The 27931-nt window shown below is 42.6% G+C and overlaps 1 protein-coding gene and 1 long non-coding RNA gene across 4 annotated transcripts; one reads left to right on the forward strand and one right to left on the reverse strand.

Moving 5' to 3' along the window:
* Positions 1-11071: 11071 nt before the first annotated feature.
* LOC137149055 (uncharacterized) lies at positions 11072-16415 on the reverse strand. Its single transcript, XR_010918656.1, has 4 exons — positions 16233-16415; positions 14293-14371; positions 12692-12857; positions 11072-11354 (listed from the first exon to the last, which is right to left on the reverse strand). It is a non-coding gene; the product is annotated as an uncharacterized lncRNA (long non-coding RNA).
* Positions 16416-16551: 136 nt separating this feature from the next.
* On the forward strand, positions 16552-27829 carry CCDC28A (coiled-coil domain containing 28A). Of its 3 annotated transcripts, none has more exons than XM_067542316.1 (6): positions 16552-16659; positions 18977-19173; positions 22354-22517; positions 24137-24291; positions 24998-25020; positions 27025-27829. In XM_067542316.1, the coding sequence occupies exons 2-6, from the start codon at positions 19016-19018 to the stop codon at positions 27077-27079; spliced, it is 555 nt and encodes a 184-aa protein (XP_067398417.1). In that variant the 5' UTR covers positions 16552-16659; positions 18977-19015; the 3' UTR covers positions 27080-27829. The 3 variants fall into 3 exon arrangements, with proteins under 3 accessions (XP_067398417.1, XP_067398418.1, XP_067398419.1); XM_067542317.1 differs by lacking the exon at positions 16552-16659 and adding an exon at positions 16759-16810; XM_067542318.1 differs by lacking the exon at positions 16552-16659 and adding an exon at positions 18810-18829.
* The last annotated feature ends 102 nt before the right edge of the window (positions 27830-27931 follow it).

The following is a 27931-nucleotide window of genomic DNA, read 5'->3' on the forward strand; positions in this document are numbered from 1 at the left end:
ATGTTTTGTCATTTTACTCTGGTTAACCAAAAAATGTGGATAGTCCCACTCTTCTGGTGCACTGGTTAATGACAGTCTAGGCCACAATAGACCTCTGTCCTCATTGCAAAACTTCCACACAATATGACACAACTGTAATCTCTGCTCAGAAAAAGCAAAAATATACAGGTGCTGGGAAGTGAATCTGACCTATGAAGTCTGCCTGAAATGGTCCATTTAAGTACAGTAAAACCTACTGTACATTTCTTAGGACATGGAAATCTGAGTTTTGCCATTCACCCCAGTGGGGCCAGGATTTCACTCCATGTCTTTATATTTGTATCTCACGCATGCACACACGCATGGTGCTATATATAAAAAGTTAAAAAAAAAAAAAAAAATTTCTCCCCAAAATGTGGCAGCTGTTGTTTTTTTTTAATATCTGTACACTATCTTCAAGATTACCTTTGTTGCATATTAATGCTGCAAGACCTCTGATTGGCACTTTGCCCCTGCCATTCCCAAGCTCTGAAGCTGTCAGTAACCAACATGACTGACTGATATCTCCCCCTTACCCAGCATATCAATATTACACTTGTCTTTTAAAACTCTGCCCTAGTTTACACATAAGGGCCAGTCCTGTCAGCTAGTCCATATGAGCAAAGCCTTGTGCTTCTCAGAGCTACACTGACTTCCCTGGATCTCTGCTCAAGGGAAGAGTCTGCCCAGTTTTTTTCTGTCAACAGCATCAGCCTCATCCCCCTTTTCCCAGTCACTTCTCTTGGCCCTTTTTACATGCTGTCATTTATGCATGAAATATTCTCCTAAACAACCTTCATTCAAATTCCCCCTAAAAACAAAAAAAAAAAAAAAAAAACCCATTTCTTTCATGTCACCTATAAGAAAAGAGCTATCTTATTTTTGTAAGTTACACATTTCACGGAATCTTTAAAATGTGTACATATTCAGAACTGAGGAATTGCATAATCTTATTACTAGAGTATAAACATTGTCATCACTTTATTTCCCCCCTTTGTTTAAACTTTCACTCGGATCATGTCTAAAATCAGACTGTAAATTCTTTACCAAGGGACCATGTCAGCTCTTTTCATGCCTGGTGAATTTTTGGGTGATGTATAATAGTAACATCAGCTGGGATCTAAATCACACCTCCAGGGCAGCAGCAGAGGTGCAATAGAATAATCAAAGTAATTCCAATAGGGCAATGTGAATCAGGAAGGAATTATGAAAAGTATTTGTTTGATGTAGTACATTTTTCACAGAAGCATTTTTCTTGCATCATCAGCATATAATATCTACTGCACAAAAAACTGCACAGTCCATGCAAATAGGTAGAAAAGGGCCACTGTATCACACACTTCCCTCCTTTTTCTCCTCCCGATAGTTTCCCTGCCATTGAGAATGTAGTAAGTGTACTGATAAATTAAACTATTCCTGAGGAGCTGCTCCAAAGGGATTCCCACAAAAGTCTCAACACAAGGACTAGTGACCAGAGATTAAATGATTCATCTGAATGCATTTTCTAAAAGGCTTTCATATTGTGATTTATATAAAGAAGATGTTTCTTTAACCACTCTTGCATTTAAAAAACAGTAAAGATTATTAATTTCTAATAAAGGTATCAATGGAAATTGAAAGCAGTCAACACCTATAACCTTAGGTCCCAAGTTATACTACATACATCCCCAGTTAGACATAAAATAAGGCATGGTAAAATTAACATGGCTACAAAGCACTGTAATTCATCATGTTGAACTGGTAAAGAGGAGAGTGCCAATAATTCTAGGTGAGATTTCTGCCACCTTTGACCGCTACCTTAATCTACTAGGAGTTTAATGGATTTCAAGGGACTAATAACAAAGGAAGGTACTACTCCAATGTGAGTAAGAATGGCAGAATCTGGCCCTATGTGATAATACGTCCTTCCAAAGACCTCCTTGAAAGCCTGGCGAGTTACTCTGTGGCTTTAGGAAAAGACATCCATGCATGGGTTCAAATTCTGCACACTGCAATCTGACTATCAGGGCTTTTCCCCCTTGATTTATTGATAGGCCATTTGCCATTCCTTGTTTGTCAGTGTGACCTCCACCAAACAGGTAAATTGAAGATTTCCATATCATCCCTTTTTAAGTGTTAGATGGATGCTACATATGTAGCCTAAGTATCTCCTTGTTATGATAACTTTGCTAATGGCTACTGCTCTTCTGGCAGGCCGGGTTGAGAGTGAAGAGTTGTGCAGCCTTATCACTGATGATAGGAGCACGGTGCCAGACTCTGAAAGAGAGACCACAAAGAGCTGCAGTGCCAGTCATGCTGAGAAAGAAATATACAGGTAAATGCCAATTAACTCAGAGTATGTCTGTCTGCACTGGAGCCAGGTAGATAGACTCCTGTTAGTTTCGCTGGAGGTAGCATTCTAAAAATAGCAGTGTGAACATTGCTGCAATGGCAATGGCTTGAGTTAGCCACCCGTGTTCAAGCCCACCCAACCCCTTGGGTCTGAGGTTGGGTGGTTAGCCCTTGTCCCCATTTATATGGCCAGATCCATACTGCTACTTTTGGTGTGTTAGCTGGAGTGACGCTAGAACAATCTGTCTACCCAAGCCAGGAGGCCCACTCCCATCTGCCCTGTAGACATACAGTAAACGCCGTTGTTCAAAACTCAAGGAACCAAAGATCAGTTATGACCCCCAAAATTACCTGTGTGCTGCTAAGAATACACAAGACAAGAAGGAGATAAAGTGTGTCCTGAGAAGACAATGTTATTCCCAAAACCAGCTCCATTAGAACTTGGGCCTCCTGGTCTGATCAAACATAGGTAATCAGAGATTTCACTCAATTTAATAAAATCACTAGAAATGACATGTTGTAATGATGCTCAATCTGTAATATAGTAACACTCTATTAAACAGAGAGATCTGATGACTATATTCCTGTATATTGATTCTTTAAACAAAAGCTCACTGTTGTAAATATGAGAAACAACCCAATAATCATTACATGGCAATAGGGTTGCCAATTTTGGTTGGACATATTTCTGAAGGTTTCATCACATCACATAATCTTTAATTTAAGATTAATCCTGGAGGGCTAGCAACCCTACATGGCAAGGATGTGTAAACCTGTTAATACTTTCTAAATAAATAAAAACTAAAAACGAATTGGCACCTCAACACAATCTCCCTCAGTTTCAGCCTCCCTAAACTACTAAAATCCATGGCTAAGCTAAGAGCTTCTAAAATTTGCAGCAGTAATGCTCAAAAGGAGGGCTCTGCAGGGCTGAAGCTTCTAGTTATCTGAACCCCCAATTTTGCATGTCCCTTGAGACCTTGAGATAAATAGGGTTCATGTGTATAAAGTTTTGGTTTATTTTTCAAGTTCTGAATATTTTATATAATTGCCATACCTGAAAAAGGGGGTTAGTTTGTTTATAAATTGATAGTCTTTCTATTCATTTTGGGTAGAATTCACCTCGGTGCAGAGATGCAGAGGTCCAAAGGCCTATCAACGTACTATGTAAGCCACAAAAATTTATTTATCCTCTACATAGAGGTGAATTTCACCAGTTCCTTGATGCTAGAATTGAGATACATTATATCCAGACACTTACAATCTCAATGGATTTATGTATAAATCTAATCAATTTTGAAGATTATCCTATCCCTTGTAAAATAAAATCTGTTTAATGAAGTACAATCAAAATTCCAAAAAGGGAGTTGGAGTAGTAATGATGAGGGGAGAACAATGTTTTATTGCCCTGTAGACATTTTAATTAAATGCTGAAATCTAAACTAAATGAATGGTACAGCTGAGAACGGAAATGCACTCAAGTCAGGAAATTCAAAGTTAGTAACAATAACTGTCCCCTTGCACTTTTGTATTTTCTAGTACTGTAGCGTAAGTGGCAATAACTTCCCTGCCTTATAATGTATGTATAAACTGGCTGAGTTACTGTTGCTGAGGAAAACTAGCTATAAAGCCATACATACTTGTATGTATAAAACTTTGTATTGAATTTCCTTAAACGAAGGGGGGAGGGTGTTGGGGAAGAAAGAAACACAGAACTTTTAGCACACCTATTTCAATATTCTCATATGTTTGTGGGTTCACATATTTGATTATGTGATCATTGAAATAAGTGCAGCTGTTTATTTCATTGCACAGACTTGGCATACTGTATAACTCAAGCTAAGCATCAGTACATTGTTAATAAATCAGTAAAATATCATGTACAGGCCAAGCACAGTATGCACGTTTTTACTCAGAATTTATTTCTAATCCAAATGTTTTCAAACTTGGCAAAGTACTCATTCTTCAGGGGAATATGAATGTGCCAAGTTTTGAATATTTCAAGCAAAACTATGTTTGAGTTATCCAAGAGAAAAAAAGGAATCTAATAATATAGTGAAAAACATCATTTTAAAAACCGAAATGTAGCTGAATGGGTTGTCTTAAATCTTGTCTAACAAATTTCTCCTGTAGGCTGAGAATAAACATAACAAATTTCAGCCCCAGGAATAATTTATTCAAAAAAAGGAAGCTGGATCTCTTTGAGACCCCTCTTTCAGTCTCACTTGTGTTCTCTTTCAGAAATGTTTGCATTTTAAAATCACTGTTGGTAACATATTTTCTCCCATCCTTTTTACAATGATGTCACTTTGTTTGGCTTTTTAATGTGTTGGCTTTTATAATGCAAATTTATGATTATTTCATTACTGTTGTTAGTTGATATAATTATTATTACTACCCAGGATCATACCCAGATATAGCTAAGGACTTCAGCAATGTGTTTAACTTCAAGTATGTGCATACTTCCCATTGAAGTCAATGTGATTTCAGCATATGTTTCAGTGCTTTCCCTATAGGGTTTGGGGTATTTTTTTGTTTGTTTGTTAGTATCTGGATGAGGAAGGGCTCTTTAAAAATTATTTTTGTATTAAATTTATAAGCAGGATCTTAAAACAGAAGTGCCTTCTTAGCCATATCTATAGTACCATTACCATGGTCCCGTAATTAAATTAGTAGGCTATGCATTGTTGGAGACCCAGTACAATTTGAGTTGCTTGACCACTGTCCTACAGGTCTAGCATAGCTTCAGTTGCTTGCTTGGCTATTCTGACTCCTGTAGCATGACATCTTCCAGTTGGCAGAGACTGAATAACCTTATAGATGTCTGAGTTTCTGCATAGCATGGCACATAATAAGAAAAAATACAGATACTGTATTGCTTGCAGCTGCACATAGATAACGGTGATGGGAATAACAAGTTATCCTTGAACGTCTGGGGTACACTGTTATTGCCAAGGGGCATACTTTTACTCCACCCCTCCTATCACCAGATGTTATTTTGAGGACCCCAATTATCATGGTGAGAATGGAATGTAGTTAAGGGTGGAAACCCAATGTAGGTAATTAGCATATATGATAATGAGAGAAAGATAATTAGGTGAAGGTTGTTTATGGAAGGGTATAAGTAGTCACCACTTAGACAAAGGGGGGTGCTCCATCAACACCTGACTCCGCGGGAGGTGCTGCCGGTTGGACCAGAGGATCCACTGACTCCCTGGCGGGCCCCTGAAGAAAGCCGTCCCTGTATACAGCCTTCTGAGTGATCCACTGACTCCCTGGCGGGCCCCTGAAGAAAGCCGTCCCTGTATACAGCCTTCTGAGTGACTGCTTAGCTCTTCAGACTTAGTGAGTATGATATATTGTAGTTAATTTTAGGCTTTGTATCTAACTAATATATTTATAGAAAACCTTGCACATTAAACCTTATTGATCTGCAAATCAGGCGTACCGTGTCTCACTGGTATCCACATTGATCACAAATGTCCAGAATCAACATGCATAATTGTCCCACCCTTACCGTGTGCTTCTCACATCTGTCTGTCTGTATCCTCTTTTTATTTTCCATCATATACTTGATTGCAAGCACTTTGGGGCAGGGACCATCTTTTCCTCAGTTGGTTGTGAGTACTGACCACAATGACTGAGGCCTCTAGGTATAACTGCAATTCAAATAAATAATAATAATAAAATACACAGAAAAATACCTTTAAACTTTTAGCTCCCTCCCTACTTATTAAAATACTAGTACAAAAATACAATATAGAGAACACTGTGTTATATTATTTCCTATGTTCCTTGCTTAGAACAATTTTCTACCTAAAATAATTCCAAAATCAAATGTTTAAAGCTTAGATTGATTTTGATTTTGAAATGTTTGTTTGTTTGTTTGTTTGTTTTAAAGAAGACACAGCAATAATACTCAGCAAGATAGTGACAAAGTAACCCTTTAACTGGGATTAGGCATAGTCTGGAGAAACTGTCACCTGATTTTTAGTAATCCCACTGTGATTGCATTTATACTGAGCTACAGAACCACAGGAGAAAAAAATGTCTAGGTAATCAATTTACAAAATAATTTGAAGAAGTAATCTGGAAATCCTATAGCAAATCTGACCTGAAGAAACTCCTGTATACAAATAAGTAATGGGCACCTTCTGACAAGATAATTATCTCAACTTGCAGATTACTTATCTCAAGTCTCTGGTGTGTCCAGTAAAAGAGGGCCACCTGAGTAGCTCCACAGATGTATACAGAGTGTCTGGATATACTGTTCACAAGCCAGACATCCAAAACAATTCAAAGAGCTTTCCTAGTCAGCCAGAGTTTCAAACCAGGGTCTCTAATATTTCAAATACAATTTTCCATTCAAAATAATGTATGTATGCAGATAACAAATTCTGCACCACCAACAGCATTCCTTACTGAAAAGTCATGTGCAGTTTAATCAGAACATGGTAACATTTTTCTATATTTTTGAACCATTGAGCTAGAGGTAAATTAAACTGCAGAATTTATTCCTGTTCTATAGGGTTTTATAGGATGATTAACAAATCTCTTAAATTCTATAGTTTCATAAAGTAAGTTGTATGTTGGTTTCATCCCTATTATAGTCTACAGAACTCTTCCACACATATGAGGAGGAAATTCAATCATCTGCATATTCAAAATAACAGAGTGCACAGACGTATGTGTGCAAATGATAGTGCTCACAGAATTGTATGTGGGAGTCTGGCCTAATGTTTCTTTGGAAATTTTAACTTGTATAAGTAGAATCAGCATAGGCACCTCCGGGCTTGAAGGCTACAGTTATTCTGTTCCACCAGACCAATTCAGTAGTTTTTATGGAAAGAATGTAAAAAATTATTTAGACTACTGAAATTAAAGGATAAATTTTTAGGTAAGGAAAATGTAATAATTTGAGTTGGAATTTGGCCAGGATCTGAAAGGAACTGAAGTGAATGTTTCTTTCAATTGATGATTTAAGCACTGTTTTATTCTACAAAGGTCTCATATTCCATAATGGCCTTTCGCGGTAAATTATTAAACAGTGTAAAATAACAGAGTATGAAAACAACAAAAGATGTACTAAGGTCTTTGTGCTACAAGCTGCTATTGTACCTTGTTATACTAAATTAGTTAGACAGTATTTGGTTTCTTCTAACTTTAAAAGGTGAGAAAATGTTGCTCAGTGAAAAAGAGGGCCTGTTTGCCAGGAGCAGCTAATAAACTCAAGCTCAAAGGAAATGCCTGATATTTACACACAATTCTGTCCACATGTGCCACTACCACACTTGCAATCAGAAAAGGTTCTCTGAGCTAACAAGTCCTTGGTCAATAGTAGAAGTGTCTTATGTCAGATGTTTTCTGTGAAGGGTCCTAGACTCTGGAACTCAAATCCACAGAGACTCACTTTGGTTCCACAGCACTCAGATTTGCTGACCTTCATGGCATTCTGTAAAATATCAGATAGAAGCTGACCCTGAAACATTTACACACATGCTTAACTTTACATGAGTCGTGGTCCCACTGAAATCATCTAAATTATTCTTATTACGATTACAAATGCACTCTTGTTGCTCCCCCAGGGGTGAATGCATTTATATAAATTTATTTTTAGAAGCACCTTATGGGAATCCTCATTGTGTGACATTAAGCGTGTGTGTAAATGTCTGTGGGATCAGGGCCTTGTTATTCAGACTTTTCCTGAAATCAGTATAAGACAAAGGAACAGTTTCGGAAAGAAGGACAGCAGTCATTTGCTTTAACCACAAGATCATCCTTTCTCTTCTGCAATCTCCAGCCTCATTCACTACACACAGGAGCTCTAAAACCTTGGTAAAAGGGGGCGGGGACATGAGGCCAGGCACCTGCTCCTCATCTTTCCCCGAAGGCCTCACCCCTGCCCCTCCTCTTCCTCCTGAGGTCCCACCCCCTTGCTGGGCCAGAACCCGGACCATGGTAAGAGCCGATCAGCGAGTCTGGACCACTGTGGGGAGCCCCAGACCCTCTACCTGCCCTGGATGAGGGGCCAGGGTGCCTCCAACCCGTTTCCCTGACCCCCAGGACATGCCACCCAGGGCAGTTGGAAGGTCCAGGATTCCCCACAGCAGCCTGGGCTCCCTGGGTGGCCCTTACCACGACACAGCTCTAGTTTCTGGCCTGGCCAGGGGCGGGGACCTGTGGTGAGGGGGAAATAAGGCCCACCTCAGCCTCCTCTCTCCCCCACCACCAGAAGAGGCTGGCATCACTGGAAGGGACTGCGCTTTGCGGTGAGGAAGCTGATCACCTTGTCAGCTCCCCTGCCACGAAGCGCAGCCCCTGCCACTCCATGCCTGCCCAAGGCTTATAGTTTGGGGGGCTGACGTGGCCCCATGCCCCCCCGCCCCCCAAACTATGCCCATGTGAAAAAGTGGGTGGGCATAGCCCTTCCACTTTTAAAATTGGGGAGGCGTGGGCCTCTGAGCCTCCTGGTTCCCCAACACACACCCCCCCCCCCGTTCCAGTGCCCCTGACTACACACCTTCTAATTTCTGTAACAAACAAAACAGGGATCTTCAGCCAACTATCTCCCTCATTACATAACCCTGATCCGTACCCAAAGCAGGGACACATCCTGTGAACTGAATGAACCAGGCGTCCTGTTGTACATGATCATTTAATTAAAGGCTATATCATAATGCATACACACAACAGAGATGACTTAAGGTTACACAGGCAGCCTGAATTCTGGCATTTCCTAACTTTTGAGTGATTGACTTTGCAACCTCAATAATGTTCTTTTAACATAGGTGTATTTTGTTTGTAATTTCCTAGATTTTTTTTTTTTTAATCAAACTGAAAAAATAAAATTCCAACACATGGGGATCATACTGACATCCACATGGGTCATCAGCAAGGGAGGTACCTCCACAACACAGACCACTGCCCCTTGAGTTTATGGAGTAATCAATAGCATTGGCAGTGGGTTGTTACCCTCTGTGTTGTGGCCCTGCCCTAGAGGGGGAATGAGACAGATGCTTTGCCAATGGGGTTGGCAGCTATTTGCTGACAACAGAGGAATGGTCAGACTCTGGAATCTTGGGTTCCATTCCGGGCACTGCCGGGGAGTGTGCTCTAGTGGGCTTGGACTCCTCTGCCCATTCCTCCCAAGTTTGACTCCTTCTGTCTAGTTCCCTTCAATCCATCCCTTGCACAAACCACTTTCCCCCCGGCTTCTCGAGCCAGTCCCCTTCACATTACCTCCCAGGCTTCTGATCCCATCCCAATTGCCTTGACCCCCACAACCCCCTGGTTCCTTTGTCCAGCCAGTCCCAGTTCTGCCTCCACTCATGTCCTCATCTAATCTGTTTCTCTCCCCACAACCCTGGCCTCCCTCAGCCCACACTCCCTGTCCTCACTGACTCCGTCTTCCTTCCTCTGTTCCTTCATTCAATCTCAGTGCCTGCCCACCAGCTGCTTATCCCAGTCTCTTTGCCCAGCCAGTCCCACTTTCCCCTGAACCCCAGAACCAGAGTCTCCCTCTCTTCCCTACCTTTGTTACCAGATTTGCCTGTCACCTTGGTGTACGCTCATTTATTAGGGTTACTTTCTTGGGGCGGGGTTGTAATTTTATTAATGTACTGCTTGTGTCACACTGCTTGTGTGTTTTCATATGGAGCTTTACTTCTCGCTTCTGCAAGTCCCCTCCCAATGGAGTTACCCTGCAGGACCTAAGTTTCCCAGGGCTGGGTTCCTTCAGCGCCAGACTCAAACACCCACATTCACGCACACACACATTCAGAGATTAACAGAGCATGTTTGAGCGGACTGGGTCAAAACAGCACTTTTAAGCTGACTCCCTTATATGCCCCTGGACTCCACAGGCTGGGCAGAGCAGAACTTTCAAGCTGTTATCCTTATATGCTACAGGTTCAGCATGTCGCTATCCCCATTTTTACTCTACAATTATTCTGGTAATAACACCCTTAATGAGCAAATCCCACAGGCATGGACACCAGGTAATGTAGGCAGGGGAAAGCTTAGCCTTCCTAAAGAGCCAGGCGTGGCTCCACGTCCTCCTGCTGCATCTGCATCAGAAGCTTCCTGGGCGCTGCTGGAGCTGCCTGGGCACCACTTCAGGGCAGCTGGGGCTGCTGTTCCAGGGTGGTTGGGGCTGCCGCACCACTGGCGGGCACTGGAGCCATGCGCTGCCGCCACTCTGGGGTGGCTGGGGCCGCACTGGAGCTGCCACACAGGGGCTGTCAGCGGGCGCTGGAATTGCGTACGGCCCCAGCTCCGGAGCGGCTTGGTCCGCACGTGGCTGCCACTCTGGGGCGACTGGGGCCACGTGCAACTCGGGCTACTCGGCTGGTGCTGGGGCTGCTGGCCAGGACTCTTGGGCAGCTGGGGGTGCTGGGGCATTCTGGTTCTGCGGTAGGGTGGGGTGGGGCTCCTCCGGCTGCAGTGGGGAGGGCCTCCATGGTGGCAAAGGAAGGGTGGGAGGGGCGTGGCCTCAGGCAGAAGGGGAGGAGTCATAGGCTAGCCTCCCCTAACGGGCAGTTCACTTGGCACCCATGCCCACAGGATTTTTGGGCATTACAGGGATCTTTGGCTTAGGTAAAAGAAGCATTGCTGTGGAGCAAGATAGGGAAGCCAAGAATGCTAGAGTAAATGAAGTTTGGAGAGAGTCTGCCAACCAGCTTGATTATAAAAATTATTTTATTGCCAGGTATATAAAGTAGTAGCCATACAAGGAGAGACCAATAAACAAAACAGTTACAATATTACAGTTTTAACTGGGGTATTGAGGTAATCAAACTTGGTCTAGATTTCAAGTCAAGTTTAGAAAGTTATACCTGGAGAGAAAGAGAGAAAGATTAAATTAGGTCTGAGGGAAAAAGGAGGAGAGAGAGTGTGTGTTAGGGTCTCACCACTTAGCGTAGCTTGAACCAGTCGAAGGTTCCCAGGAGACAGGCTGTTCAGCTTAGGATCTGGAGTGCTTGAGACTGATCGTGTTGGGGCTCTGCCTGTCAGGAAAAGGTAAAATCCCAGTGGAACTGATGCAGCTTTTGGATCTGGGCATCAGAACAGAGTTTTGAACTTGGGTAGGGGTTTTTGTGAGGAAGAAACAATGGTTCAAACGAGAACACTAGATTTGTTTATGGGTAAATGAGTATACTCCCTTGAGTCATCTCTGATTGGTTCTGGTTCAAGCAGAGGCTGGGGAACAGTGGGGGTTTCAGGTGAGTCAGACAGTAAGGGTTTTGCACCCTGGTTCCTCAAGAACACAGAACTGACAGGTAACACCTCCTTCCCTCAACCCACTGTTTTCCAGTCCCAGTCTCCCTCATCCACTTGCTCCTCAAATGATCTCAGTCTCCTCCACCCACTGCCTCCCAATCCCATCCCCTTGTTTCCCTCTGGCTCCCAGCCCCCAAGCGGAGTCCCAATCTCCCCCACACCCAGCATCCAGTTCTAGTTTCCTTGCCCAAACAGTCCTAGGTTCCCATTCCTCTTCACTGCCAATCTCCAGTCCCAGTCACCCACCCCCATCTCTTTGTCTCAAACTACTCTCCTCCCTCCAGGTCCAGCTCTTGTCCTCCCTGCATTCATGTCAGGTAGCTTCCTCCTGAATGCTGCCTAGGCCCAACAGAGAGGACGTTGTCTCCCCTGTGCTCTCAATTTCCCTGCTTTCAGTTTCAGTGCTCATGTCTGGCCCCAGCTGAGCCCATAGCTGCAATTTTAGGGCAAGTCCTACTTTGCCCTTGGCTGGAGCATGCCCAGTGTTGACTGAGTCTTCAGAGCTTTTAGTTGCAAAGTTCTAACAAGACTCTTCTGAGGATGTGCAAAATGTGATTTTTCAAAGCCTTAGAACTTGGTCAAATTTGGGCAGATTTTCACAGGGACACATCCCTCACATAAAAGCCACCCCTGCCAAATTTTACATATCTCCTGCAGAGCATGGGCATAGTAAAGCTGTTCAGAAAAAAGGTTACCAGAATTTTTTAACATGGGTAAAACAACATATTTTTACCTAGCCTGTTCTCACAAAAACTGAATTATTTTGGCTGAAATTAAACAACAACTAAAACCAAAACACAAAATACAATAAAGCTGCTTAGTTTGAGGTAGACACATTTCAGCCCAAACTATACAGTTAAAGCTTGGCAAAGTTTATAAGAAACTGAAAACAGGAAAATGTACAGCAACCTTAATAATAGGCAGGGCTACCAGCCCCACTTATAATATTTGCTTGCAGTGCCCATGTTACTCAGATTTTAGATGAAGTTAAAAAATTGCATGCAAAAACCCGATCTTTTGATCTTTCCTCCCCTCCCATCAATAAGTGGTTCCCACTACTCACCCATTCTCCCATCAGATATCTGCCACTCTCTTTCCATCTTCATCACATTTTAACTGACAAATTCAATTTACTGCTGCTTCTCCCAGACCATCACTTTGGGTGCCACAAGCAATCGGGCACCACATCTGAACATACTTTTTTATATTCTTAACACCAGCTTGGTTACCTTCAACAATTAGAAAAAAAACCATTTCTTAAAAGTAGAACACTGTCAGCTATTTTTGTGTTAAACTCTTTCACTCCACTGTTTAGATTGCCTTTCAGTCCTGAAAATAATTGTTTTCTCCTTACTCCAGTCATCTCTCTCTGTTTGGCAGGCATTAGATTTTTCTGCACTTCTAGCACCTTGGGAGCCAAATTGTCTGCCTTTTAGTTACTTGTCTACGGAGCAGTGTCATCCTTGATACCATTAGAAATATGCGAAGGTCTGAAAAGAATTTTTACTACATTTGGGGAGAGGAGGCTGTGTAGCTCCAGCTGCGCTCCATTTGAAGGAACTTCGATATGTTTGGTCAAATTTCTCGTTTAGTGGTGGAGAAAGGATATGAATGGGACACACTGCAGTGCTGTGAGAAAAATCAAGGAGCTGCGGCTGGGGAACTAAAAAGCTAGAGAATCAAACTGTCCTGCTGGTGCAGAGCCAAAGACCTGCTGTTTCTATAAGAAGTTGGAAGCCATCCTCAGCGGCGACCCAACCTCCACCACCAAGAGACCTGTGGATACCTCTGTGGGCCCAGAGGGAGCAGACATTGGATTCAACCCCAATGAAGAAGTTGTGGACAAATAGATCAAATTGGAAGATGATGCAGAGCAGGGGACCAGGTTGTGTGCTGACGTGGGGAGCCAGGACCTCTTCTTGACCCCAGAGGGTTCGAGCCAATACCAACCTTCCAGCTCTGGCGTGCAGGATGCAGGAGAGGGGAGCTCTGATAACTGATTTGTTTGAGCTGATGCTGCTCAGTTACATGAGGTACAGCTGTCTTTTGCTTTGTTGCATTATACAGCTGGTTGAAGGGATAGAAATGCAGAAGAGTAGCTGTGTTTGCATGTGCTTCCCATTCCCCTGTGCAGCGGAAAAGTGTGTTAATGCATACCGAAATTTCATGGGAAGTTCTCTAGGAAACTTTCCTGGAGGTACGCGCCAATCCTCTGCCAGAGATTCCTTGGCAGAGCTGCCTTGTTTCTTCCCCCATTGTAGAAAGCTTTCCTGTGCCAATCATCAATCACTTGTGCAGGGACCAAAGTGGTACACAGGCGAGAAGCATAGGACCCGGTTTGAAATGGAAGAGATACACCCTAGCATCCCTGCTTACTCTCAGGAGTGTGATATCAGTTTCTATGGCTGCCACCTGTGGAAAATGGTGGCACAATTTTCCTATCTACCTGAATCAAGACCCCAAACAACCAGCCAGAGTCAGTGTCCCCTCCCCCGCTGGGCACAACTTACTTGATCGTCAAGCTATGCACTTGCCTGGGGACAGTGAGAAAGTGGTGCATTTTCTAGTAAGGAATCAATGCTGTTATTGCACTCACAATCATGTTTCCGTTCATTGTTTATTGGGCTTCTACAGATGTGCCTTTGAGGAGAAACCCTTCCATACCTGCTGAGCACCTGCGGCTGATAAGCAAACGACCATGGAGAAGCAAAGAGGAGATGTTCCAAGAACTCCTCCAAATCCTCTGAGGCAGAAAAAACAAAAAAAGGAGCATGGATACACAGTGTGATCGAAAATCAGAAAACTGATAGGCAGGAGAGGAGAGAAAACCAGGAGCAAGTGATAGCAGGTCATGAGCTGATGATAAAAGCTATGGAGGAGCAAACAGAGCTGCTAAAGTCACTTATAATGCTGCAGACTGAATTCATGCATGTTTGCTTTCCCCTTGCAGCCAATACAGAGCTGCTTTCCCTGTCCTCCACAAACTCCACCCACACATTCCTACCAGATTCCCAGCCCATCTTGGTACCCCATTCACTCCACCCCTTCAGATAGCTTCCAGAATGATAGCTGGACTTACACCCAGCTATCATAGCACACACTACCCCTCCCTGCTTTCTCCCCTCCAGCCCAGCTTTATGTATGTGTTGTGAATAATTGTTATTTAATAAAGACATACTCCGTGAAGATTAAGCAATCTTTGTCTCTTTCACATGGTGGTTGCAGCTCACATTGATACACAGTGCAAGCTGGATAGCAGTCATAGCATGGCACAGCACTGTTTACAAAGACACCTTATTGTTGCTCATTGTCAAAATAGCTCCTCAAGGCCACCGATTCAAATGTTACCCCATTGTGCCCTTCTAATAGCCCTGATAGCTGGTTGTTCATAGTTAGCTGCAAAGCAATCCACCTCTGCTCTCCACCGAGGGGAAAATTTTTTATCCTTAGCTTCACAAATATTATGGAGCACACAGCAGGCAGCTATAACCATAGGAATAGTTTCCTCATTTAGGTCTACCTCCCGTAAAGGGATCGCCAGCGAGCTTTTAATGTGCCAAATGTACATTCAACCGCCATTCGGCATCTGCTGAACCTGTTATTGTAGTGCTTCTTGCTGCTATCCAGGTTCTCAGTATAAGGCTTCATGAGCAATGGCAGTAAGGTGTAGGTGGGGTCTCCCAGAATCATTATGGGCATTTAAGGATACCTACTTGGTATATTTTGCCCTGTCGTTGATGTGTGTTGTATTAGTTAGAAAGCTTTAATTTTTTTTTTGAATCTCAAGCAGTCCTGTCATTAAATAATTATTGTCAGGCCCCCTGTAGTTTCCTGCAGCTATGACAACTGATAAACATTTTAGAAAAACGCTCACAACTACACATGGATGTTATTGGTCCAAATTATAAACACTTTTAAAAAAAAAAAACGCATCCTGAGAAGCCTACGAAACAGAGCGCCAAGCTATTGAGTGAGCCACCGGCCCGGGACCCTTCTCCACCCAGCCCAGGGGCAAAGGGCCAGTGAAACATGAACTGGGCTAGCTACTGCAGACACACACTAGGCACGTCAGAGCCACCCTGCTGCCAGCCTGAGCTCCACGCCACGCCACGCCCGAGGCAGTAAGGTGCGAGGCGCCCCTGCCCTGCGAGGGGCAGGGAGAGACTGCGGGGGTGGGGCGCCTGTCAGCGCTTTGCACGCGGTCTGGACTGGCGCGTCTTCAGGCCGCAGCCACCCACCGTGGCACCTGCTACAGCCCCGCCCCGTCCCAGCGCCACGCTCCCCCCTCCCTCCCTGCGGGCAAAGTGGGCGGGGCGAAGTGGGTCTTAGTCGCGTCAGTCCCCGAGCGAGCCCGCGCAGTGGGCCGCACGCAGTGGGGGCGGGGTCTGGTGCCGCGCGACATGGCAGGGGAGGGGAGAGCAGTGTCTCCGCGAAGGGTGGGCGTGGCTAGAGCTGATTGAACACGTGGGTTCCTTCCCCCCCCCCCCCCCCCCCCCCTAGCCTTGGAGAGCTGCCTACAACGGGGGGAGGGGGAGGGGGGCGTTCGCTTCTCTGAAGAGTGCGCGCGGCGGTTGCAGCCACGCAGCTGGGAGGGGCCGACCCACCTCACACTGCGCGGCAAGGGCGGGGCCTCATCCCAAAGGAGGCGGGGCAGAGTCCCGGCCTCACTCCCCCTCCCCCACCGAGCGCCCGGCTTCGATTTTCTTCTCCCTGCTTGCAGCGCAGGGAATTCTGGGAGGCGTTGGTTTCTTCGCCTTGCTTCCGGGCAGGCACAGGGCCTGGCTGCGGGAGCTGCTCGCCGGAGAGAGGCGGTTTTGCACTCCCGCCCCCACAATGCACGGCGCTTCCGCCATGGGTCATGTGATCGAGCACGTTCGCCCTCAGCTACGGGTGTCGCCTCCTTTGGACGTCACGCGCGCGCCGAGAAGGGCGGGGCCGCGCTTCCGTAAACACGCCAGGGCGGCACCCACCCACCGACCCACCCACTACCCGGCTGGCGAGTCCCGCGGGCTCGGGGCCGCGCTCGTGCAGGTAGGACTCGCCCCGCCCCTCCCCCCCCCGCGCTATGCAGCCTCTTGTCTTGGGGGCGGCCTGACTGCTGGCTTTTGAACGTGGGGTCGGTGTTGTGCCAGAGGCTGTGGACAGACCGATTTCGTTCCCCGTCTCTGTTGCTGGCAGACAGGTGCCCGATGACCAAACCTGTGACCCCCGCAGTAACGCCGCAGTTCCTGGCCCCTGTTTCTGTCACACAGGATGCCCGGTGCCAAAACCAGACAAGCGGTGACACCCCCCCCCCCCCCCCCCGCGCTGTTTTTAGGCAGTGGGATGCCTGTGCCTTTAAGAACCTAGCCCTGGGAAGCCGGAGCTGAGTGTCTCCCTGAGACACAGACTCCTGTGAGAGCAGAAACAAAACAGCCCCTCAAGCCCCCCACCCCGCACTATCTTTGCAAACGGCAGGTCACAGGTAGCTCATCCCAGCGGGGTCACTGTTACCCCCTCTGCCCCTCCCTTGGCTGGTGTTTTGCCTTTGCCATGGGCTGGCAGCACCTCGCCCTTGGGCTAACCCCGGCTCATTACCCTCCCTCCCTGATTTTGCTCCTCCGCCCCTCTCCTACTCCTGCCTCCATCAGCTTCACCCCCCAGGCCAGTAAAATTCTGTCCCCTGATTACATCCTGCCCATCCCTGCCTCCACTGTGCCCCCTTTGCCCCTTTTTAGCCCCTCTAAACAGTGGGCAAGGAGTCTGACTCCCAGTAAGGACAGGGTGAGGGCAGTGGCTGCAGCAAATGTTACTGAGCATGTTCAGTTCCTGTGCGCATGCTCAGTACAGCCTGAATCACAAAATCTGTTCACAGTTTTCGGCACAACACCAGCCCTGCTCTCAGGCCTTCGGAAGCCAACCTTTCTGCGATGGGCCTGTGGTATGAGCTCATAGGGACACCCCTACGTAATCAGGCTTTTCAGAGTTTTCTTGTGTCTAAAGTTTCAGCTTCATTCCCAATTCCATTAATTTTGATTCAACAATTTACAGTAACTATACATAGTAAAAGAAAACAGCAGGCCTGACTCAGGGTTTCCAACACCAGGATGGTGCATTATGGTGTCAACCTCAACCCTGAAGATAGAAGTTCAGCTAGGCTATCCCCTTCTAAATGAGGGCTGGCAATGAGATGGAAAGACTGAAGCCTTGTCTACACTCAAAAAACAAGTTGACATAACATACCTCAACTTACAGCCTCTGAAGTAATTACTGCCCTAATCACCAGGAACGCTTCTACAGACCTAAAAGGTTCCTGGTGGGTGCCTCGCCCCCCTCCCCCTTTCCAGGAACCAACCTGGGGCTTCTCCCATCCCCGTTCCCCACTGGGAACAGGGGGAAGCAGCCCGGGGATTCTTGCCCCTGGGGAGTGGAGTCCAGCTGCCCCAGCTTCTCACCCCCCAGCCCTGAAATTGACAAAGCTCAGCCCTGAAATTGACTAGGCTGCCCCTCCTGGCAGGGAGGGGAGAATGTAAAAGGAGGGAGGTGCAGAGTTTAAAGTGGCAAAGGGCTTTTTTTCCCCCCTCTTGTCTTTCTTCCTTGACTAGGGCAGCTGTATCTGGACAATGAAATAATGCTGTTTGTTATATTGCTTTTTATTTTGCTGCTACATTTAATATCTGCTTGCTCTTACATAATCTTCATGCTGCAGCTTCTATGCAGAAAGTACAACTGGCAATTCATATGTGTGTGGCAATTGAAGAGGCTTGCTACTTTTTTCAGTTTTCTTATTCTGATTGCATACGCTTTCCTTATGAGCTTGTTACAGAATTAACTAAAAAAACTGAAGAGCAGCTGTAGGGGCACTGGCTCCACCTAGTCATTAATTCCCAGGAAATGCCATATACCAAGCTCATTATTGCTGTTATAAAACACATAGTGATGTGGCTTTTAAATATTTGGGTACGTATAGGTTATTTCTAGAGAATTAATGTGTTGTATAATATCTACTATTGCTTCAGTCATCTCTCATGATTCTGCTTAGACTATAATTGAGTAATAATGGCTGAAAGGATGATTTCTAGTAGACACCAGTCATGTAAACAGAATAGTTTAGTTACTAGTGGGGCTGCAGCTGACTTGGAAGGCCTAGGTTTGTGATCTTGATTATTCTGCTGCTCAGGCTTTGACAGCTTATCTTGAACATCAAGATTCTTCTTTCTGGGTAAATAAAACAGTTGCTGCTGATCTCTGAGGGGTTTAAAAACTAGATTCTTATACAGTATGGCCTGAGCATCACAACAGCTCTTTTTAATAAATAACGTTTTTATCCCTTTCAATGGCTATTTAATTGTTTTGTTTCTTCCATAAGGTAAGAAATTAGTCTGACTGTAATAATTAACCAGCAGAAATGGAAGAAAGAAAAATCAAGAGGAGGAGCCCCAAATCATCCAGTTCTCACCCTATTCAGGTTGCGAATGCCAAGAAAAATTCTGTGCCAGTCAGTAAAAGTACAGCGTTTTCAAATCCTACACCGCAAGCAACCTCACAAAGACCAAAATTAAAAAGGTAAGCTCCTAATATGCTACAAACCATTGAGGGCAGGAAGAGGAAATTTTTATACATGTCAGATCAGGACAAATTATTGTAACACAGTCTGAATAGCTTCTCTCTCTCACCAACAGAAGTTGTTTCAACAAACCACCTCACTCACTTTCTCTCTCTCTCTGTCTAATGACAACAAGGGCATTTGAAAATAACATTTGCTAACTTGGCCCTTGATTTATGATCCTTATTATTTGTTCTTTTTATTATTGTAGCACATAGGAGCCCATGGCATCCTCCAGGACTCCATTGTGCTAGGGGCTGTAAACAAAGCAAAAAACAGTTCTTGCCCCAAAGAGCTTACTATAAGACAAAATATAGATACAGACAGACTGATGGACGAGTACATAAGAACGGCCATACTGAGTCAGATGAATGGTCCATGTATCCTACTATCCTGTCTTCCAACAGAAGCCAATGCCATGTGCTTCAGAGAGAATGAACAGAACAGGCAATCATTGAGTGATCCATCCATCCCCTGTCATCCACTCCCAGCATCTGGCAAACAGAGGCTAGGGGCACTCAAACATAGTGTTGCATCCCTGACCATTCTGCCTAATAGCCATTGATGGACCTGTCCTCCATGAAACAAGGAAACAGTGAGACAATGATAGGCTGTGCTCTGACAGAAATGAGAGAAGCTTTCATGAGACATGGAAACACTTAATTTTTGTAGAGGGAAGTTATTACACAATGTTGTAAACTAGTATTTGTATTGACCTTGTTTTAACTGATGAGTCACAGTCTGCGAGGGTATGGCTGAAGACAAGAATGAGTGATTCAACAGCATCAATATAGAGATAGATGTGGGCATTGTTGAGGAGGTACTAAAGCTACAGAATGTAGCAATATGTGAAGCACAGGAAATTTTTATTAAAGCTAATGTTAAAATTATGAAATACAGAGTTTACAGAGAGAGTTTCTGTACATCTGGGTATAATGCATACATTATCCAAAAGTACAAAGTTTGGTTTTAAAAGTCATAAAATATATATAGCAGGGATGTCAAACTCATTTGCTATGGTGGGCCTGATTTGAATTAAACGTACTTCAAGTGGGCCATACATACCATAAGTCGAAATACTAGGCACAACCATTTTTATGTAGAATTATATTTTATTTGCTAGATATCAGCGATATAAAAACTGCAGTAAATTCACTTCTACAACTACTACTATTTTACGATTAAAAGAATCGATCAATGATTAAGAACTATAGTACTGTGCGATGCCCCAAGACCACACTGTCCCTCTCCCGCCTTTTGGAGTGCTGTGTCTTGTGCACACAGCGCTCCACATGCTGCCGCCAGAGTACACAGATCTCGTGGCAGAAGTGTGACACCACGAGATCGCGCGGCGTTGTACCCTCTGGCGTCGTCGTGCGCTGCCGCGAGAGTACAATGCCACGAGATGTTGCAGCAGCGCATGCTGCTGCCAGGGGCTGGACCAAAAAGGTTGACGGGCCGTATCCGGCCCACGAGCCAGATATTTGACACTCCTAATATATAGTATATAATCTGCACTATCCCAAATTAAGGTTAATAAATTTCACAATACAGTTAAAATATTAGTATCCAAATATTTGGATACATCACTCATAAAAGATTATACTAAGAATAGTTTGTGGAAAGCAAATATAGTAATAAGTGTAGATTGTCCCTCAGTAAATACTATCCATCAAAAGAGTAATTTAGGTTTTTTCCTGGCATTGCTTCTCAGTGGCACTTTGGCTCATTCCAGCTGGTATTAGATCTGACAGGTAAGAGAGAAGGTTAAAAGTCAAGTTAAATTGGATGAGCTCAGACATGATGGAAGCTATTTCTCTTGCCTAGTAGGAAGATATCTTCCTTGGTGGTGACCAAAGCAACAGATAAATGCAGAGAGGTTTGAAAGTGAAAAATCTGAAGAAGAGACAGTTGGGCTTATTGGCCTAAAAGTATTCGCTAAAGATGAAACAGTGAACTAATGCATATAGGCAGAGGTGGGTAGAGAATAGGGTTGAGAACAAAAATCTTAAGCAATCTTTGTAGTAGTAAACTTTTATCAGTGCTGCACTGAGATGTAGTGTGGAGGAGCCAATATCAGCAGCAGAATGGCAGATTTTGCTGAATCTGCCACTTACAACTGCAGTCAATGATCTTTCTCCAGTGCATTTCAGGAAAAATGATTTCCCTAGAAATATTAAATTATCAAAAACTCAAGGTGATAACTCTAGATATCTACAGTGCCTGAAGCTGACATTAAATGGATTGTAATTTATCATTGTATGTGATTCAGCACTTTAAAATGCACAACAGGATTATTCCTCATGTGGCAAGATCTGGAGGAAATATAATCGCTTTAATTTTGTTGTTGTTAAATTTGACCTAAACTAATTTTTACATATAATCACTTCTGTGGATGGCCAAGCTATTAGCCTGACTTGACAAAGGATGGTCAAATGGAAACTTATTGCAGTTTCTAAACTATAATAGTATTTGCAGATTATATTCAGCTAACAAAACTGTATTTACATCAGAATAAGCTATTCATGGAATAGGTGAGTAAAAAGATTGAATTCACTTGAGTTTTCTCTACCCTTGTGTGAGAGTGCATTGTTATGCAGAGCATTTAAGAATGTGTGTTCCATGCAGTTTTGGAGAGGAAAAATAACACTAGTGACAAGTTATAAAACTAATGCTAATATAAATGTATATATTAGAAATACACATTACTGGTTTAGTATCTGTTCAGTGAATAGAGTTGTCTTGTTGTTAACTTCCCCAGCCAGGGGCCTAATTTGATGCTAAGTAGAATTCCAAGAGTCTGCTTACCTACCAAAGTATTGGGGAAATCTAAAGGTTTTCTTGATACTTCTAAAAGGAAAACTTGTGAGTTCTCCCATGCTTTCTAATGGTAATAGGAAAGTCCTGTTTTGTATTATCAGATTGTCAAGATAGTGGCTTCATGATTTGATCACTTTATATTTAGGTCAAACCTGTGATCCACACTTTGTAATTTGATGGACCAATTAAGATACATCCCTTCACTACAGTTGTCCTTTTAAGGCCCATTTCTAGGACAGTCCTTCATTTCAGTTCTCCAGCAGGAGCAGCAAGAGGAAGATAATTGCTTCTGTAAAATTAGATGTCTTTCATTTCCTCAGAGGAATAAAAGAAAAAGCCAAACCTCCAGGAGGGGAAGGAAAAGGGGCACAGGCAGCTCCAATACAGCACTCTTTTCTCACAGACGTATCAGATGTTCAAGAGATGGAGAGGGGACTTCTGAGCCTTCTAAATGACTTCCACTCTGGCAAACTTCAAGCATTCGGTAAATATGTGGGTTTTCTTTATCCAGCTCTTGCTTTTACAACTATAAGAGTAGCTTTTTGCAAACAGATGTGCTGGCTACAGAGAGATTGTCTGTATTAGACAAGAGGTTAGTCTGTACTTGTTTAAGTGAAATTTAACTTGATCATGATTATTTTTTTCACAATTTGAGATAGCAACACTTTGAATCATAGTGTTGTCTGTGGGTCTATGCTGTGTCAAAAAGTCTCTTTCACAGTGCTTGTGTGCTAAGAGATTGTGTTCCAATTAAGTGGGACACACACAAGTCAGTTTCTTGTCTTGTAGATTTAAAATATCAAGTTTAAAATTACTATTCTTATGTTAAATATTAGACAGTGTAAATGTAACCAAGAAATAAAATTCCATGATAAAATGAAGTAATAACTTCCAAACTAGGAAATAAATTCAAACTTCATACTTGCTAATATTTAATTAAAAAGTTTAAAATTTTGTCTTATGCTGTGGGGACTGAATTCTGTTTTTTGCCAAATGTACATCTTTGCCAAAAATAGTTTCTGTATAGAACTTCACCTGTACCTGTTGTTTGGAGTGTGATGCTATATTACTTGTTCAAGAGGTGATAGATTAAAAAAATCTACACAACATTAACCCGTTTTCCTAAGTGTAGGTTATAGCTGTTTCCTCTTCATGGGTGAATTTTTGTACTGTAAATTGATTAACACATTGAATTCTTGCCTGTAGTCAGAATGCTACTGCTTCATGAACTATCGACTGAGTGTCCATGCAGATGACTCTTACCTTTAGAACCTAAGTATAAGTGGAGATGTAACATGATATTTCTGCAATGGAGTTTTTCCAGAACCTATGCCTCATATGACATCAAAGTATTCACTGCTCTTGTTTAGGGCCTGTCATTAACTTTAATGTGAGCAGGATCGAGTCCAATGTACTTGGAGATATTTGCTTTTATGCATGCCGCCCTTCTTACTCTTCTATTTGACTTTGAAGTGGAATCATAATATTGTATACAACAGGCGTAAGTTTCTCAGGCTCTATATGGAGTTACAGGGCTCTTCGGCATAGTCATTTCTGCTGTCAGGTGCTTGAACCCTGCAGAGTGACATGGAGGTACTTTTGCAATGTAAACAGATTAGTTCAGGTTATCCAGTAACTATAATCTGGTTGGATAGGATGGTTTTGAGCATGTCTGTGAGACAGAGGTTATGAGGTGCTGGAGGAGAAACCCCAGGAACAGCCAAGTTTAGTGAGAAAGTTTAGTGAAAAAATGAGGGGGCAGAAGTGGACTATATCCAGCATACAGATCCTCCATTCAGAGCAGGGTGAGAATATTAGTTTCTTGCCATTGAACTGATTGATATAACAAATTCAGCATAATCCAATTACAGAATCAAATGTGAGGGCAGGAGCTCTTATTTAAAACGTTACAATAATAAACATGGAAAGAAAAACTGCATGCCATGGAAGGTAAATGAATTTGTTTGTTGGATAAGTTGACTGCTTTTTTTCCCCTTCTGCTAAGAAAATCCATCAAAGATGTATGTGCAGTAACTTGGACTTTGCTCCGTTCCTCATTGTCAGATTCTTTTATATAACAGCTTTACTATCTTGTTTCTTCAGGAAATGAGTGTTCCATAGAACAGATGGAACATGTGCGGGAAATGCAGGAGAAGCTAGCTCGCTTGAATTTGGAACTCTATGGGGAGTTGGAAGAACTTCCTGAAGATAAAAGAAAACTTGCCAGTGACTCCAATTTGGATAGGCTGCTATCAGATGTAAGTATAGAGAAGACAGAAAGTCTTCCACTGTAGTTGCTCCACAGAATTAGATCTGGGCTCAAGAACAGAATCCAGCAGTGTTATTCTTTCTGTACAACTTGAAGAACTTGGGGTCTTAAGAATTTTAGGGTTCAGTGTGCTGAGGAAAAACATGACTCTAATGAACCAACGTATTTCCTGTATCTGCCCAGGATTCAACTTCCTCAACATTGATTTTGAGGAAATACAAGTGCTTTGTTCATCCCTCTTATTCAGACTCTTCCTTGTGGGGACCTTTACCAGTTGGTGCAGTTTAGAGCAGTCTGTAAGGTTTTGTAAACTGTATCAGAGCTTAGACTGATGTAGAGCCAGCCTGAGCATCAGGGAGCTGAACCATTTTCCTAGTGTTCTTCCCTTATACTCTGCCACACCTAGTAGAGACTAGACAAAGAGAATCTGGACCCATATATTCTAAATGTATCAATCTTTTCTTTAATGCCTTCTTTGATAAACAGGAAAATATCTGAAAAGCCCAATTTCTCAAAATTTCCTAGGGTAGAGCAACACTTGCTTTTAAACTTTCAGAACTGCAAACAAGGGTTTGTTTTCCTTTTTGCAACAAACCCTTAATTTGTGCTACTGCCATTGATAATTGTACTATTGACATGTTTATGTGATTAATTATAACCAGTGTTTTTTGATACTTTGTTCATTTATATTGCAGCTGGAAGAACTGAATTCTTCTATGTATCCTTTTTATTAAATGTCATTTTTGATAAACATTTTTGCATGAAAAAGTTGATCAAAACCAAAATTATACTATTAAATTTCCAGAAAATATATTTCACAGGTGTTCTGTAGCTCAGGAGAGTTTGAAGGATTTTAACAGTGCTTGAAATTCAGACCTGTAATATGTCATGTTTTCAGATCTGTCTAGCTTACAAATGGCTTTCCTGTAACACTCAAACTGTAGGTTGCTGTAGATCTAAACAAAGTTTTGTGCACAAGCTATTTCTTTACAGATTTATTCAACTGTTTCTGTTAACACTTTTGAAAGAAAAAGGTACATCAGATGCAGATATCTAAAATTGTCATAGCTGAAGTACAAAATTTTAGATGGAAAGTGTTGAGAGAAAAGACTGTTTAGTTAGATGAGTGCAAACCTTGACAGAAACAGTACCCACTCTGGAGCAACCACGCCTAGTAATATGCTTCCTAAAGTGTTCAGGAGTGGAATTCTGTCTTGCTGATACTAAAGCAAAAAGTTGTCCACCCTACGTTTTAGGGCTCCTGTCAAAGGAAGAAACTTCCACACAAACGTAGAACATAGATCACTGAAATATGCAAAATATAGAACTGCAGCATTACCGTTAAATGCCTAAGCATTAACAACTGCAAATAACCAGCTAACATAACTTACATTTATATTAATATATACATTACTTTAACTTGTCATTTCCATTCTTGTAAACCTCTTAACTATTTAGGAAGGATAGTCCAGTGGGTAGAACACCAGCATGGGATTTGAGACACACTGTTTAATTCCCTGCTTTGCTACCTACTTCCTGTGTGAAAGTCCCTTAATCTCTGTGTCTCACTTCCATGTCTGTAAAATGGGGATGATAGTGTTCCCCTACCTCACAGGGGTGTTGTGATCATAAATGTTACAATGAGCGTGAGATACTCAGATACTACAGTAACAAGGGCTATAAGTAGATGAGATGGACAAGAACTTTCCAAAATATTTCACCAAGTCAGAGGCCAAGTGTGAAATACTTCAGTCCCAAAGGTGTATGGGTATGTCTATACTGACGGCGGCAAAGTCGCCGCTGCCAGATCGTCAGTGTAGACCCGCTCAATCGATCAGGAAGTCGTCTGAGTAAAACCACCCCCTCAAGTAGTGTAGCACTGCGTCAACAGGAACACAGTTCTGTGTAGTTTGTGTAACTCCCGTCGACTGCCGCTGAATCTCCAGGTAAGTGTAGACCAGGACTATGTTTTGCAATTTGGGATTTATTGGAAACAGTTGTGCAACCTTAGTCCCTGCTACAATACATAGTACTATATTATAATATTTATAAAAATTCACAGCAGAACTGTTTCCGCCCTTGTTAGAAGTGATTCTAAGATGTCTGTGCTTCATTGGGCTCTGATTATATAAGTAAATGATCTGAGTTAGCACTTTTTAATACAAGGATAGTATTCTAATGAGGATTTCAGATGTCTTCAAATTAATAGTGAATGGTCTGTATACTAAGAGACTTGTTTAATACATTTTCTTATGTAATGGCTGTGCTCTTCTAGATACCTGCAGTCCTCCATTCTTTTAATCTTTCTATTTAAGATTTAAGTCTCTAAATTTAAACTTATTTTTATGCAAAGAAAATATTAAACATATATTACATTTTTACTGTTTGCATTGTATTGAACATATTTGCATTAGGCTACTTTATAACTGCAATAAAACAGAAGAGGATTAATTTATTTTTAAAATGGTGAGAATGTGCTTAGCACTAGGATGTTGATACTGTATTTTTCCTTTGGAATGCAAACTTTGGCCTTGTGTATAAATGTATCCATTGTGTATTGATATTCTAACATGTCCGGCTACTTGTAATATCTTGGTCTTTTATATAATCTCAAATCTATCTTCCTCTATAAACATTAAATACCAGTATCATACTGATATTCATAAAGTAAATTGTCTTATGTATCACCATATGAAAACTTAATTTCTTAACTTTGTTCCAGACAAAAACTTCATTTAGCAGATGCACAAGATATCCCAAATACCTCCACCAGCTAAAACTGTAGTTTTCTTGATTTAGAGACCTCTCCAAGAAGTCATGTCTTTATTTTTCCAGTGGAATTTAGAGTTACTCATTTTCCACAACAAAGAATTAAAGTGCAAATGCAAGTGATTCTTTTCACACATTCCAGTTAGCAGATTTGAGCACTGCAATATATCAGGGTTGGAATCTAGAGATCTAACTGCAGTGGTGTGCTGCTATGCTTTGTATTATTGCCTTATTTAATATAAAGTGTTGGGGAAAACTTGAAAGTACATGCTCAGTGTTGTTCATGAGTCTGTTGGATTTATATATGTACATATAATATGTTCACTAACATTACTCCAATTTTGACAAAGATAGCAGTGAAGGCTTTTTGTAGCTGCTTTCCTGCCTAGTCTATAGACAATCTGCACACTCTTTAGTGTGTTTTATTGGCTAGTGATGCCATTAAATGAGTGCTTATTAATTTATTAAAGTAATGTTGAAAGTGTAGCATCTGTTTAATTATGGTGAGAGAGAGAGTAAGAGAGAGCTCTTGTATGGTCTGAGTTTTTACAAAGTCATTCTTTTTCCTCCCATTCTGTCAGTGGCTTTAAAATTTCACCCATTTAGAATTGGAATACATACTGGCAGTCCATGTCATTTGGTTCTGGCAATTTTGAATTCTCAGCAATACTTAAACACTGTCAGTGCATAATAAACCTCTTCAACATTACTTTGCTATCCATTAACTGTTTTTGTTTAGTAAAGTCTCCTTGATAACAGATGTTCCTTATTTTTAGTTATTTCAGGAGTGGGGAAAGTCTGGAAAAATAAACACTGACCTTCAACGCATGCCCAGTAACAGCTTTTCTGGAGCACGTTAC

The sequence above is a fragment of the Emydura macquarii genome, unplaced genomic scaffold, assembly GCF_026122565.2.
Source record: "Emydura macquarii macquarii isolate MOO-44397 ecotype Brisbane River unplaced genomic scaffold, CSIRO-AGI_Emac_v2 contig_705, whole genome shotgun sequence".
Lineage (NCBI taxonomy): Eukaryota > Metazoa > Chordata > Testudines > Chelidae > Emydura > Emydura macquarii.